General features: G+C 28.3%; 1 protein-coding gene across 1 annotated transcript; it reads left to right on the plus strand.

Annotated features, from left to right (window-relative positions):
• Positions 1 to 6,794: 6,794 nt before the first annotated feature.
• Positions 6,795 to 7,661, plus strand: LOC107061017 (uncharacterized). Its single transcript, XM_015309676.1, has 2 exons — positions 6,795 to 7,145; positions 7,215 to 7,661. The coding sequence occupies exons 1-2, from the start codon at positions 6,795 to 6,797 to the stop codon at positions 7,659 to 7,661; spliced, it is 798 nt and encodes a 265-aa protein (XP_015165162.1).
• Positions 7,662 to 15,092: the final 7,431 nt, after the last annotated feature.

The raw sequence follows: 15,092 nt of genomic DNA on the forward strand, positions 1-15,092 counted from the left end.
TAGAAAATACGTTTAATATACCTATCTCTTTATTTCAAATCTGAACTACATTTAAACCTATCTCTTTATTTCAAATCTGAATTATAAATGTAGTTCATAAAATAGAATAATATGAGTGATTTTTAATAGAGATTGGGATAGTTTATAATGATCATACGAGTGTATTTCATAAAATACAAGTGTCATATAATAAAAATACAATGTATTGTCAATGTGTATTTCACTTACGCACAAATCTAATGTATTTCGCTATATTTAAAAATAAACTATTGTTATATTATATAAATGTATAAACTATCACAATATTTCATAATGACATAAAACACTTTAACTTGGCTTCACCTTGTATCTATGCCTTTCAGCTTTGGATGTGCACAAGTATATACTTAAATTTGTATAAAATTGAATAAGTAGACACACACGTTCTATGTGACATAATATACATACGACGTCACATAGGATGTGAATTGTCATATAGGACGCATGTGTCTATTTGTTCAATTTGTTTAAGTATTTACTTGTGCACACTTAGTGTTAAAGAGTATAGTTGTCAGCTAAAATCACGTTACAGAATTATGTTTTTAGTCGAAACTCTTGCTATATACAAAAAAAAATCTCTTTTTTCTATTTTCAATTGAGGGAGTTGCGGAGTGGGTCAGTTTGTATTATGTCTTTTTTCTATTTTCTAATTGTTTAAGTATTTACTTGTGCACACTCAGTGTTAAAGAGTATAATTGTCAGCTAAAATCAAGTTACAGAGCACATTTCTGTATTATGTTTTTAGTCGAAACTCTTGCTATATACAAAAATTTCTCTTTCTTTTTTCTATTTTCAATTGAGGGAGTTGCAGAGTGGGTCAGTTTGGGCCCAAATGTAGATGAAACCAAAGAGCAAATTGTCTACATATTAGGTGACACAAGAAAAAGAATGGAAAGCACAATGAGTAGACCTTTCTTTTCTAGAGGGACTGTTTAGCAATAGTTTTACTATTTATTAAAAATGACAATATTTCAGTTTGTTAAAAGATGAGTTATGTATTTATTTTATTTTGGATTAATTTGAAAGAATACAAATAATTAATAACAGAATAGAAAAAACATGGAACAAAAAAATTCAAAAAAGGAAAAAAACGATTTTAAATATAAATCAGTTACGTTTTGAAAGAGCAGATATAGCCATTTTTTCTCCTTTTTTTGGAGAGTTTTTTTGCCCTGTGTTCTTTAGAATTCCAATTATTTTTTTGCAAAAAATAATTTTTTCTTCCGAATCATTCAATTGATAATCTTCATAGCTTCTTCGAGTTGAATTCAGCATATTCTTGAAACAAATGTTTTCAAATCCACGACTATAATTTCGTCAATTCCATTGAATTCGAAATTTTTTGACATTAGGTATTTTTTGTTTTTGTTGATTATTTTATTTGTTTGGATAATATATTCGTATATCAGGTCGTCGTGATTTTGTTGATTATTTTAAATCGGTGAAATCTTTGTATGGTTTGATATTTTTAGTTTTTTTTATATGTTTTGTATCCAATTTATGATGCAGAACGATTGAAAAGTTTTTTATTCTTTTTAGTTTTGTATCTGTTTTCTTTTTATTTGAATGCATACAATATTTTATATTCCATTATGTTTAATGTAAATAGTAACAATATGAGATTTTCGTATCCCATCAGTTCCTCGATGAAATTGTATGTTTTTTTAGTTTGGAATCTGATTTTTTTTTTAAAATATAGACACTATTTTGTATACCAGTAAGTTCAACTAGTGATTAAAATGCAACAATGAATTAAGAATTGTATACCAATATTTGTTGCCTTGTAGTAAATTGTGGATATAATTAAAGTTGAAATAGTTGTATGTAAATACAGATCATTATGTATTGAGTGCGTGTTCTATATTTTTTCTTTTTGAAGCTATTGTTGACACCCAATTTTGGACCTCCACAATGTAAATTAATCACTGAGCTTCCTCAATTTCAAACGATTTAAGATAATTATTTTTATAAAATTTCAAAATAAAATAAAATAAAATATATATGGTTTGAAAGTTATTTTAGAATAGTTTGTCACTTTTGTACTTTTTAAATAATAATACTTTCTACACGAATATGTATATTATTACCATATCTTAGGAATATTCAAATTGTCTAAAAAAAAAACAAAGAGTTTGTTTTAATTAAATGTTCAATTAAATTAATTTGGTTTAAAGTATACTTATAAGTTATTTAGTTTATTAATTAGTTTAATTATTCTTATTTTATGTTATTCTATCTTATTTAATTTGTTGATTTGAAAAGCACATTTTATTAATTTACGTTATTTAGGTTATGGCTATAGTTTTAAGTTAATTGGTTTATAATTGAATTAATTATTTCATTTCGTTAACATTAAGAAGCTCATTAGTTAATTTATATTAATTCGTCTTATTTAGTTTTTAACCGAATCACCTAATGAAACCCAATTTAGCTAAATCAATAATTCATTTAGTTATTAAAGGGCCAAATTGTGGGCCTTTTTCAGCAGTCCACTCTTTGTTTCTCAATTCCTAGCCCACTCTTAATTCCTCCACTCCAATTTCCCAACCCACCCAACTCTTATTTCCTAATTCCCAGCCCAACATACAACAATCCAAACATAACAATACAATTACATACGTGTCAGCCCATTTTTTTCCAGCAAATACAACAACATACTTGACCGACCCCACCCCTATACCCTTTATTCTTCTTCTTCTTCCAGAAAAAGCCAAAATCCAGAAAGTTGTACACGTTAACAGCAACAAGAACAGCTTCAAACACTCACAGGGACAGACAGAGCCATTAAGGCTCGATTGTAGCAGCGAAGCACGCGTCTACCCTCTTTTCCTCTTCCGGAAAGAGTCAAAATTGCAAGGAAAAAGGGTGTTTCCCTTAAATGGTGAAATAATTTTTGAGTTTGAAATTCAAATTAGCCCTAATTCCATCCGGATTTCCCTCCTTTTCTACCCAATTTTCTTGTATAAAAGCTCTCTTGGCATTTTAGTTTAGGGGGGTATTTTTTTTATTTTCGGTTAGAAAATTGAGGCTCAAAAAGAGTGTTGTTTTTAGAACCAAAATTTCCACATAAGAGATTTGAAGCGATTCTTTAGTGAAGAACTTTTGGTCACTTTTCATCAATACAGATAAAAGTTGATAGAGATAAAAAGTTGCAAGTTGCAAAAGTCATACAAAAAACATATACCAAGTATATTCGTCTTAGCGTCTCTCTTTGGTCGCTGGAAACTATCCCGGCATCTTCGGAGTTCTCATCATTGACCTCTGCTCATTATTCTAGCTCGCTGCCCAAGACGAGGTAATTTTTCCTTGATTAACTTGTTTTCTTTTTCTTGGTATCATGTGAGCTTGATTTGAGTCCATAGCGGACTTTTCCCCCATCGCATTTCGAGAGGGAGCCATAAAGGCTCAAACCCTTTTATTGAGTCAATCGGGTCAACCAAATGGCGCACAGGTTGAGAGAGGCAGAATAATATCAAAAATTAAAATTTTTGTGTTCCGAAAAAGCTGAAAATCGGCTAAAACGCAGCTGGTATACAGTGATATACATGTTGTATACACTGACATACAATCAGAAAATATCATACACAGGGCAAAAAACGAGAATACACAGGTGAAAAGTGCAAAAATACGAAATCCGAATGAAAATACAGAATTGAAAGTTCAAGAATCAGCATATACACCAAATATACACTTAGTGTATATCATGACCAATGAAGATGGGAAAGGGCCAAAAGCCCAATAAATTGTTATTATCTATTTTTTGCAGATTTGAGAATTTGAGCCCAAGGCCCAAATTCAATTGTTTTCCCTTTACTCTTACTTACATGTTTATCATGTTGACTAACCACTTGTTTAATTATGGTGTAACTTAATTAAATTCCCGAAGATGGCCATTTCTATATATATATATATATATATATATATATATATATATATATATATATATATATATATATATATATATATATATATATATATATATATATATATATATATATATATATATATATATATATATATATATATATATATATATATATATATATATATATATATATATATATATATATATATATATATATATATATATATATATATATATATATATATATATATATATATATATATATATATATATATATATATATATATATATATATATATATATATATATATATATATATATATATATATATATATATATATATATATATATATATATATATATATATATATATATATATATATATATATATATATATATATATATATATATATATATATATATATATATATATATATATATATATATATATATATATATATATATATATATATATATATATATATATATATATATATATATATATATATATATATATATATATATATATATATATATATATATATATATATATATATATATATATATATATATATATATATATATATATATATATATATATATATATATATATATATATATATATATATATATATATATATATATATATATATATATATATATATATATATATATATATATATATATATATATATATATATCCAAATTGCATTTTTTTATTATTCCCGCCAACACTTGAGGTTTTCCCTTTAAAGGTTTTCTTTTAGTTATTCCCCTTTGATAAAAAATAATAAATAAATAAGTTTTCTTTTACTTGGTCAAAATTTCATAAGTTAGTTAAAATAAATGAGTCCTTTTACTTAATTAAAATTAAAAAAGGGGTTGAATTCTTTTACTTAAGTTAAAATTTTAAATTTAGTCAAAATTATTTTTGGTCAAATCGTCGGTCAACCGCGAGTTAGCGGGCATTCCGAGGGCCTAACACCTTCTCGGAATGTACATTGAACTTCGAACCCTTTTATTTTCAATTGATTTTATCTGTTTAAATCTTTTGAAAACCCCTTAAGTTTTTTTCTTGATTTTTACTAAAAATTAAGTGGCGACTCTGTTCTTTGGGAAATTCGATTTCTCTTAAACTATAAGTTTAATCGATTTTTCGAAAACTCAGTCATTTTCCTTTTATATATATTTTTTAAATAAAACAGCTATTGATGTTTGAGCGCACATTACATTTATGTAATTAGTTACTACTTTAGGATGCAATTGATTATTGGATACAATTTTATGTTTTGTTAATGTAGTCATGGGAAGCATTAGTTTGCTAGTCATGCATTCTGGGAGGTGGAACAAAGATAATTGCTACGTTGATTACACTATAGAAGCAATTGTGATTAAAGAATATGCGACATATAGAGAATTATTAGATGAAGTTGCTAAGCAAGTTTGTGTTGATTTGAGATTCAACAGTGTGAAACTTAAGTATAAAATAGAGGTTAGTAATGCACCTTTGGAAATACACAACGACATGGGTGTGAGGGTGTATGTGTCTTTGAAGAAAGATAACAAGGAATTGGCAAAGTATCCTCAATATGTATCTGTATTTGTGAATGATTGTGAATTGACTGATAGAAATATTTTGGAAGATGGAGTTGGAATGTGTGAAATAGATGGAAGAGATATCGTTGATACACAAGCATTAGTGCTTAGTGTGCTGAACAATAACGATTATATGAATTACGACATTATTACAAACAACAAACATAAGGTAGTATTGGAAGATCAAGTTTATAAGGACAAGGAGACTTTAAAAGCTGTGATGATGGATTACGCGATTGAGCATAGATTCCAATGAAAAACGGACAGATCAAGTCAAACATGGTATGTGTATTTTGTGGGTTTCCTTTATAATTGTATTCTCAATTTATTTTTACATAATATCAACATTTAATATGTATTATACTAATTTTGATAGTATAATATTCAAACAGTTATACACTTGTTTGTGTGTCTGAGAAATGTGGATGGATGTTGAAGTCGTCAAGTATCAATAAATCTGAAATGTTTAGAATTAGAAAATTCGTAGATGAGCACACATGTTCATTGAAAGATAAGGTGTATGATCAGCGACAGGAAACAAGCAATCTTGTTGGAGGTATGATCCAACCCAAATTAGTTGATCATAAAAGGAAGTTAACGCCAAAAGATATACAACAAGATGTTAGCCTTGCTCTTGGAGTAGATGTATCCTACGCAGTGGCATGGAAGGCTAAGAAAAAGGCTGTAATTTCCTTAAGGGGGACACCATCTGGATCTTATAGTAAATTGCCGAGCTACTTATACATATTGGACACTACCTACCCTGGATCACATATAAGGATGAAGAAACCAATGAAAATCAATTTCTGTATCTTTTTATTTCTCTATTCCCGTTCATAAAAAGTTTTGAAAGTTGTAGACCAATTTTCGTAGTTGATGGTAGCCATCTCAAGGGGACATATAATGGTACATTTGTTTCTGCGAGTACTGTAGATGGAGCAGTTATTCGATTTATAATAGATACAATTTGATTCGATTCTTAAAATTCTTTTTTCTTTATGAAGCAATAAATTTATTAATGTTCTGTATACATGAAATATATTGCTGCTAGCATATGGAATTATTGATTCGGAAAATGATGCATCCTGGACTTAATTTTTTGAACAGTTTAGAGTCGCTCATGGAGTTAAAAGATAACATGTGTGTTGTATCCGATCGAAATGAGAGTATTATAAAAGCAATTTCGATGGTATTTGATGGAGTTCCTCATTATGCCTGCACTTGGCATCTGTGAAAAAATGTGAAAACACTATTTAAAAAGTCACACAATAGTCTTTCAGAAGTGTTTTATGCGATGGCAAAGGCATACAAACAATCTGAATTCAATGAACTGATGGAAAAGGTTGAACAAGTTAATGTTCGTGTAAAGAATTACTTGGAATCAACAGGTTATGAAAAATGGGCTAGGGTATATGCAACAGTTGATCGAGGATTTGTTATGACATCACACATAGTTGAGTGTATAAATGCTTATCTGGTGGAAGCAAGGGAATTATCAGTATACGATTTTCTTGAAGAAGTTAGACAGATGTTTGCAAGATGGAATTTCAAAAATCATACGTCTTCTTCACATACTTTCACCACACTTTGTGGTAAACCTCAAGAGATGCTTGTTGCTAATGAAGAAGCATCATTACGTATGAAGGTATGCTTTTATATTTTATATGTTTATCAACATTATATAAACATAACTGATTTATTTTTTTTGTTGCAGATTGTACCATCAAATAATTATGTGTACAGTGTTCATCACGAAGGTAGAACATATATTGTCTGTTTGAAAAATAAAACTTGTACGTGCAAGAGGTTTCAAATGGATGAAATATCATGTTTGCATGCTTGGACTGTTATAAAGAAGAAACATTTTGATGTTGGACCATATTGTTCTGACATGTATAAGCCAAGTAACTTGTTGGATACATACAACATTTCAATTACTCCCTTACCTGATCAAAACGAGTGGAATTTACCTGAGTATATTAAGGATGACATAGTGCGGCCTCCAAAGCACAAAAAGCTACCTAGAAGGCCATCTAAGAAGTACCGTGACAAGGCGTATAACGAGCTATCTGGGAAGAAGAGCAAGAATTTTGTGGTACTTGTGGATTTATGGGGCACAATAGGCGTTCATGTAGGAATGGATCGCGTATTGTTTAGTTAATGATGCTACAATTTTATATCTTATTAGAGTGGAATTGTAAGCATAAAACCGTGTTAAGATTGCTGGATACAGTTTGATCGAAACGGCTACATTGAAGTATATACATGTATACAAATATAAACTTAATAGGCATATAAGGGATAATGAATATATATGTATTGAGTAGAAAATACAATATAAAACTTGACTTACCTTGGGCTCAATATTTTTGGTATCACTGCCATCTAGAATGTTGATAGTCTTAACAGGAAAATAAAAAGACAAGAAACATGTAACCAAATGTTAATGGATACAAATTTTAAGGTTAATAAATTCAAATTGTGTAAAATACACCGTATTAATAGTCATGTATACAGTTTGATAAAAAATGATAAATATATAGATTCATATTGAACCAAATTAATAAAAGATGCAATTAACTAAAAAACTACAAGTACCTCCAAATTCCCAGATTTCAATTTGTCAAGTTGAACTACCTGCACTTGATTTGATGGAGATTCAGGAATTGAAGTAGATGGTGATCTATACCTCTATTCATCGTTTAAATTTGGGGGGACAATGGGATCATCAAAATGTCTAACTTGTGTAATATTACAACATAATACATTAAAAAATGATTTGTTGAAATACATTACATCATATTGTTTGTTTATAACGAACCTCCTGCTCAGTATGTTTAGAATTAATGGCTGTCAGAACAGTCTTGAAGTTATCATTGATCAATTTGCGAATGTCAACAACTCTTGTTTAACCTGAAAATAGGACATAATATTGTAGCTTAATAAAAATTCAATATGCTAAGAAGTGTTAAACTAAGAAAGATGTATAAATGGTAGATACATCTTTTCTGAAATCTGACAGCTCTTTCATCCAGACTTGCACTTCAGATCCGCTTGCTCTTGGAATGTCAGAATCCTTTGATGATGTATTAGTTTGATCTGCAGATACATATTCAGTTTGCTTTAAAACTACCTTAGGTTTCTTCGGTACCTTTTTGGATACGATATCCTTTTTCACCGGCAGTTTAACAATAACACGAGGTTCCAACTTTTGTGCTGCCTGTTTGGATCCATCAGTCAACTGCTTCTTTGTCCTTTTTTTAACAGGCGATGGTGAAGAACCAACTTTTCCTTTTCTTTTGATCTTTACTATTTGTGGAGGAGGTTCTTGAAAATCATCGTCAAAATCTTTACTATGACGTATTGCCTCATCTGATTCGTCTTCTAATGAATCTGAATACTGAACTTCACCTTGATTCTCGATACCCTCCGATAGCAATTGCAATACTCCAGGTTCTCTTTGATTGGGGGTAATGTTCCTGAATTTAAACTGAACCAAACAAATTTTGTTACTATTTATACTAAAAACAATAATAAAACTATACAAATTGACTTTTATTAAACATATATCAATTAAGTACCTTGTTATTCACATCACTGAATATGGTCTTCATTAGTTTCTTGTATCTCGTACTCACTTTGGCCGTCTGCCAGTTGAGTAACCTCGGAATGTGGTCATCAACCTTTTGAGCAACTTGGAAGTCGATACTTGAACTGCACTCATATAACCATTCTTGAATGACAATTGACATGCCACCAATTTTGTAAAACTGTTTTTCACTATCCAACTTCTTGCTCAAACTCTTCATCAACAAGTAGAACGTTTTTTTACCCCATGGAAACTGATTGTACATACCGCTTTCAACCAGATCAAAATATAATCTAGGAACTTTTTTGGTTAATCTTTCACCAGAAAAAATAACTGTTTGGATGAAGAATAAGATGACAAACTTCAAGCCATCCTGATCGTTATCACCCCACACTTTTTCCTCAAAACTCTCCATTATATCTATTTTTCGGATCAACTTAACACCCTCAAAATATTGTTTCATCAACCTATTTGGTTCTTTTGTATCAAAATTGAAGTCTTTTTCCTCGCTGACACAGTTTAATCCACTAATCAAAGCGAATTCTCTTAAAGTGAAACGAAGCACAGATCCATTAACACGCATGACAAATGCTCGATGAGAACTGCAATAGAGTTCTAAAGCCCTACAACACTTATGTATTTGTTCGCTGCGCAACATCTATGCATTTGCATGTAATTACCAAAACAAGTGCTCTCGCGAAATACATTATATACATGCTCATGTAAATTTCTAATCAAGTCAGTTTTTATGCCATTGTTAAAGACACATTGGATATCTGAAGCTTTTGTAGGATGATTTTTGACATAAAATTCACTTGCCTGCACATGTTCAAATAAATGAATACATACTTGTATAATTACTGATATATAATTCTATTTCTTGATAACAAAATAGAATAAGATAAACTACCTATACAACAAAGTGAAAAACATTCTGAAAACTTGAATGTTCGTTCTGATTTATGAATATTAATGAGATAAAAAATTAATATGAAACCAAAAATAGAATACATACTGAACTCATACTATAAATCTAATAAATTGGAATACATAAAGGTGCTGAAAAAATACAATATATTATACAACTATCTAATATAAGTATACAACTAGTTAGGGACAAATACATTGGCTAATAGAATACAAAATTTGTCATCACAAATAATTTATATAATTTACAAATTTCGTATTTGCAAAATTTACACAAATCATATTTGAAAAATAGAACAACAATATATAGGAAAAAATAATCACATTTTCTAAAAAATATACAAAAATTGTTAGCTATACACATTATGAATACAATAGTGAGTTTGAAACAAAAACAGTAAAAATACAAATATTGTTTAATGAGCAACTTTCACATATAGCAAACAAAAAAATCATATTTGTATGCTATAACAAAGTTTGCATAATTGCGCTCCATAGCAAACATATATATGTATAATTCGCTATACATATACAATTGAAAGTTGTCTATTTCGTTATACATATATACAAAAAGAAGCAATTGTATAATTCGTTGGCTCCTCTTCAGATTTGTATAATTCCGCTGGCAGGCCATTTGTATAAATTGTTGTTAGCCTCTTGTTGTATAATCGTTGACAAAATATTTGTATATCAAAATCGCTCTCTCTTTCGCTTTATACAAACATAAATTATACATTATACAAACATAAAACTGGGCAGGGGAATATATGTATTGTATAATTATAAATGTATAGGACGAATATATATGTATTTGCATGTGTATATACAATTTTCTCTCGCTTTATACAAACAGAAACACAATTTATACAATTCTGTTGTATAAAGCGAGAGAGGCGAGCAGAGAGGGAGTGAGCGAGAGAGGAGAGTGGCGAGCGAGAGTTTGAGGGAGAGAGGCGCTGGCAAACAGTTTGCTACAGGACACAATTAAATCAAAGTGTGATTATACCATTTAATTTGAATTAATAGTTTGCCATTATGTACAATTTTAAGTACATTCATCCTATAAAATCAACAATAAACATGCAATCACAAAATCAACAATGGACATAACATACAAAAATAATTTCAAAATAATTTAATACCTCTTCATCGCCATAAAGTAATACTTCATCACTTCGATCTTTAACTTGATCATCGGAGGTTTCAGAACACAAAACTCTCCTTTTTTTGAAAGAGCTCTCTTGTGCTATTCTAGCCGCAGATCCTACATTTTCGAGCAACCCTTGGGTAATACACAAATCAAATGAGGGAAATTCCCCAAAATTTTGAATATTATTTGGTATACCTCTAGTAATTCTCATTGTAGACAATCAGATATTTTCCTTAAAATCTAAAACCCTAAAAGCAAATTTTGATATTATCAAATATTAAAATGTATTAAATATCAAACAAAATAAACAGATATATGAATTTCTAGAATCTACAAAATCTGAAAAATTAAAAGAAAATACAACAAAAAAAAATAGAAAATACATAAATATATGATGAATATTTAAACAAAATCACATAAAAATTTGAAAATTCGACTGGAAATCCGTAATGTATAGAATCGGTGATTTAAACATAGAATTAAAAAAATCAAAATGAAAATTACCTTGCCAACCGAGAAATCTTCTTGAATAAATAAAGAGATTTCGTTTAACAATAAAGAAAATTTCTTGATGAACAACAATTTAGCACCTTGAAGAAAGATAAACTTGAAACATGAAAGATGGAGAAGAAACGTGAAAGTTGGGGAAGAAACGTGAATGGTGATGAAAAAAGGTTAATGGTTTTGATTTAATTTTTTATTTTTTTTCACTTTAAACGGTTATTGGTAAATAATTTGGTCCAATATAGGACTCTTTCCATAAATAAAATTAATTTAAAATACTAAAATATGAATACATATTATTTTATAAAAATATTATCATTCTACCATTTTAAATAAATATTTTAAAGTGTTGTTATTTTGACTAATTATGTTAGATATTATGACTTAATTGCTAATTTTCCCTTTTCTTTTCTATCAAAATAAATATGTGGGCCTTAAAAGTATAGCAACCCAACTTGCAAATAAACTAGAATAAGCCTATCCAATTTAATATAACTTAAAAAGATTTCCATATCTAATGAGAAAATAATAATAATTTAAAGATTAATAATTATTTTGTGTAAAATGAATTAAATAATAAAATAGGGAGACGTGGCAGATTAGGGAGCCATATATTGATTTGGTATCACATCCTTTCATTGTGGGCTGAGGCCCGATTGTGAAAGATAATTTCCATGACCCGGACCAACACTTTTTCAGTCTGCACTTTATTTGAACTTTTTATTTTTTAGGTTTTGATAAAAATCGATTCAAATTAAAAATTAATTAAATCAACATCAATTTGATTTTTATTTGTTTTGATTTTACATTTTAAAAAATTGATAATTATTGATTTGATTTTTATTAAATTAAAATGTACATATTCAGATTTTCAATAAATATTATACTTTTTTTAGGGCTAAAATCTTTTTAAAAAAATTCATTTTTTAATCTTGCAAAAATATTGTTGTTATCTTTTTCCTAAATTTGCAAAACAATGCGGAATATAATAAATAAAATAATAATACATAAACGTAAAATAAAATATAAAATTCTTAAATGAAACTTAAACAAACTTAATAAAATAATAAGAGATATATTGATAAATATGTATATATGAAAGCAGGGGCAGACCTAGAGTCTGCCAAGGGGGTTCACCCGAACCCCCTCGATAAAAAATTACGTTGTATATTTAAGATATTTTAAGAATTTTTATGTTTATATATTGATTTTGAACCTCCTGAATATAATATTAGAGGTTGGCTTAGTGGTTCAAACCTCAAATCTTAAGAACTACTCTCTTTTTTTCCGAACCCCTTTAATGGAAATCCTGGATCCGCCACACTATATGGAAGGGATATTTTCGTCTTGAAAAAATAATTTTTTGTTTCTGCTTTGTTTAAGAAGCAAAAATTTCTAACTTCTTTCCAACAATAGAAAAAACGGCTTCTGCTTCCATTTAAAAGCAGTTCTACTGATTTGCCAAACACCTGATTTTTGAAAAAAAGTGTTTTTCATCAAAATAAGTGTTTTTGGACACCGAACAACAATGCTAAACAGACTCTAAATCTAATAGGTCATACAACGGTATACGAGGAATTTTTAGTAAATTTAATTAGTCTTTACAAATTTTCCATTCCGGTAATAATATTACTACAATAAAACCTCACTAAATTAATATAGGTGGAACCATAAAATATTATTATTTTGTAGAGGTATTATATAATTGATAAATTAATATTTATTGATTTGAAGAGTCTTGAGATTCAATAAAGGTCAATTTTGATTACATCAAAAATATGATATCTTACTAATTTATGCATCATATTTATTGAATTCATATAAAATAAATAAATTTATTATAGATAAAGTACAATGAATACATCAAAATTTCTATCTTACTAAATTATGTATCATATTTGTTGAATTCACAAAAAAATAGTTATCATACATAAAGTACAATACATGTGTATGATTCATTGTAATATTATTTTTTTACCTGTGGAACCACTTACGTGTAAGGAACATTTATCGCATCTAGAACTCATAATTTTATGACTCAGTTTGAAAAGACAACACCGAAACTCTTGGATGCAATAAGAAAAGTTAGAGATGAGCTTTTACTAGATTTAAATTTCCATAAAAAACAAAACACAATAAAGTCATATTTCACTATATTGTCTTAGATATATTTGTACTTTTAAAGAATTATTATTTTATAATACTAATGGGACTATATATTCATAAAGTGGGTCTTCTGAAAATATATTATTTTATTATCTTATCGAAATAAGTATTTTTTTTCATTGTCTTAAGTCGAAATTGGAGAAAAATATTATCTTAAAGAGATTATTAATTTACCAAATATTAATTTAGTGAAGTTTTATGGTATCTATTACTACTAAGGAAGCACATTATCAAACAAGAAGTTTTTCTTATTTTTTTGAAAATTCTCCACGTCATCCTTATATTTTCTGTTAATATAATATATACAGAACATAGTATACTATATATTAGATTTGTATATTTAACACTATCTAAATATAATGAATATGATATAAACTACTACTAATATAATTTATACTCAAAATATGATATAACTATATTTAGATTTGCACATTTAACACTATCTGAATATATAGCTAATGCAAATTTAAGTTTAGCATATATGTGCATCCATATACTATATTTCTATAGCCTTTATTTACCGAAAAACTATAAAGTTGGTGAAAAGAGATTTTAAAGGCAAGTGGATCAGGTCAGGTCAAATCAAGTTTATTCACTTTAAGCTAAAGTGTTAATATGATGATCCTATACAAGAATATGATCTTTTAAGCAAAAAGGAAATAATACAAGTGGGAATTAAGGGGGAGGTTTCAAGACTTCTTTCCATAAAAAATGTTGAAGGAAGAAGAAAGAGAGTAAAATAATGCTTCTTGAAATTTTCTGATACCTTATATTCTCTATAGGGTCTTTTTATATAGGCCATGAAAATTAAACTATCCCCTCAATATAAAATGACGACACACTTGGTAATTAAAAGTGTGAGCATGCTACTTGAAAGTTGATAATTGAGCTACTAAGGGTCATTATGATCAATTATAGCTATAAGACAATTTTCCCTTATTGAATCTTCTTTTTTATGTCCAACCACGTGTCGGTTCCATACAGGTAGGCACTCGAATCTCTTCTTGACACATTGATGATGGTCTCTTTCATTCTCCTAGGGTCTTCACAGACGTTTTTTCATATTCGTTTTTGTCAGCCCCAATTTTACCCCATGCAACCTTCAAACAAGGAGAGTGTTAATATAATATATGTGACATGATATTAGATTTTTTTTTTAACACTAACCAATAATAAATATGATACATAAATCATTAATATAATATATATTGAACATAGTATATGGAGTAATATATCCCCCCCCCCCCCCCTCACCC

The sequence above is a fragment of the Solanum tuberosum genome, unplaced genomic scaffold, assembly GCF_000226075.1.
Source record: "Solanum tuberosum cultivar DM 1-3 516 R44 unplaced genomic scaffold, SolTub_3.0 scf00110, whole genome shotgun sequence".
Taxonomy (NCBI): Eukaryota; Viridiplantae; Streptophyta; class Magnoliopsida; order Solanales; family Solanaceae; genus Solanum; species Solanum tuberosum.

What these genes read in the sequence shown, in the direction of transcription:
- LOC107061017 (XM_015309676.1), top strand. Translation starts at nt 6,795, where the DNA reads ATGGCAAAGGCATACAAACAATCTGAATTCAATGAACTGATGGAAAAG. An exon ending in AAGCATCATTACGTATGAAG is followed by an intron (nt 7,146 to 7,214) that starts GTATGCTTTTAT and finishes TTTTTGTTGCAG; the next exon opens with ATTGTACCATCAAATAATTA.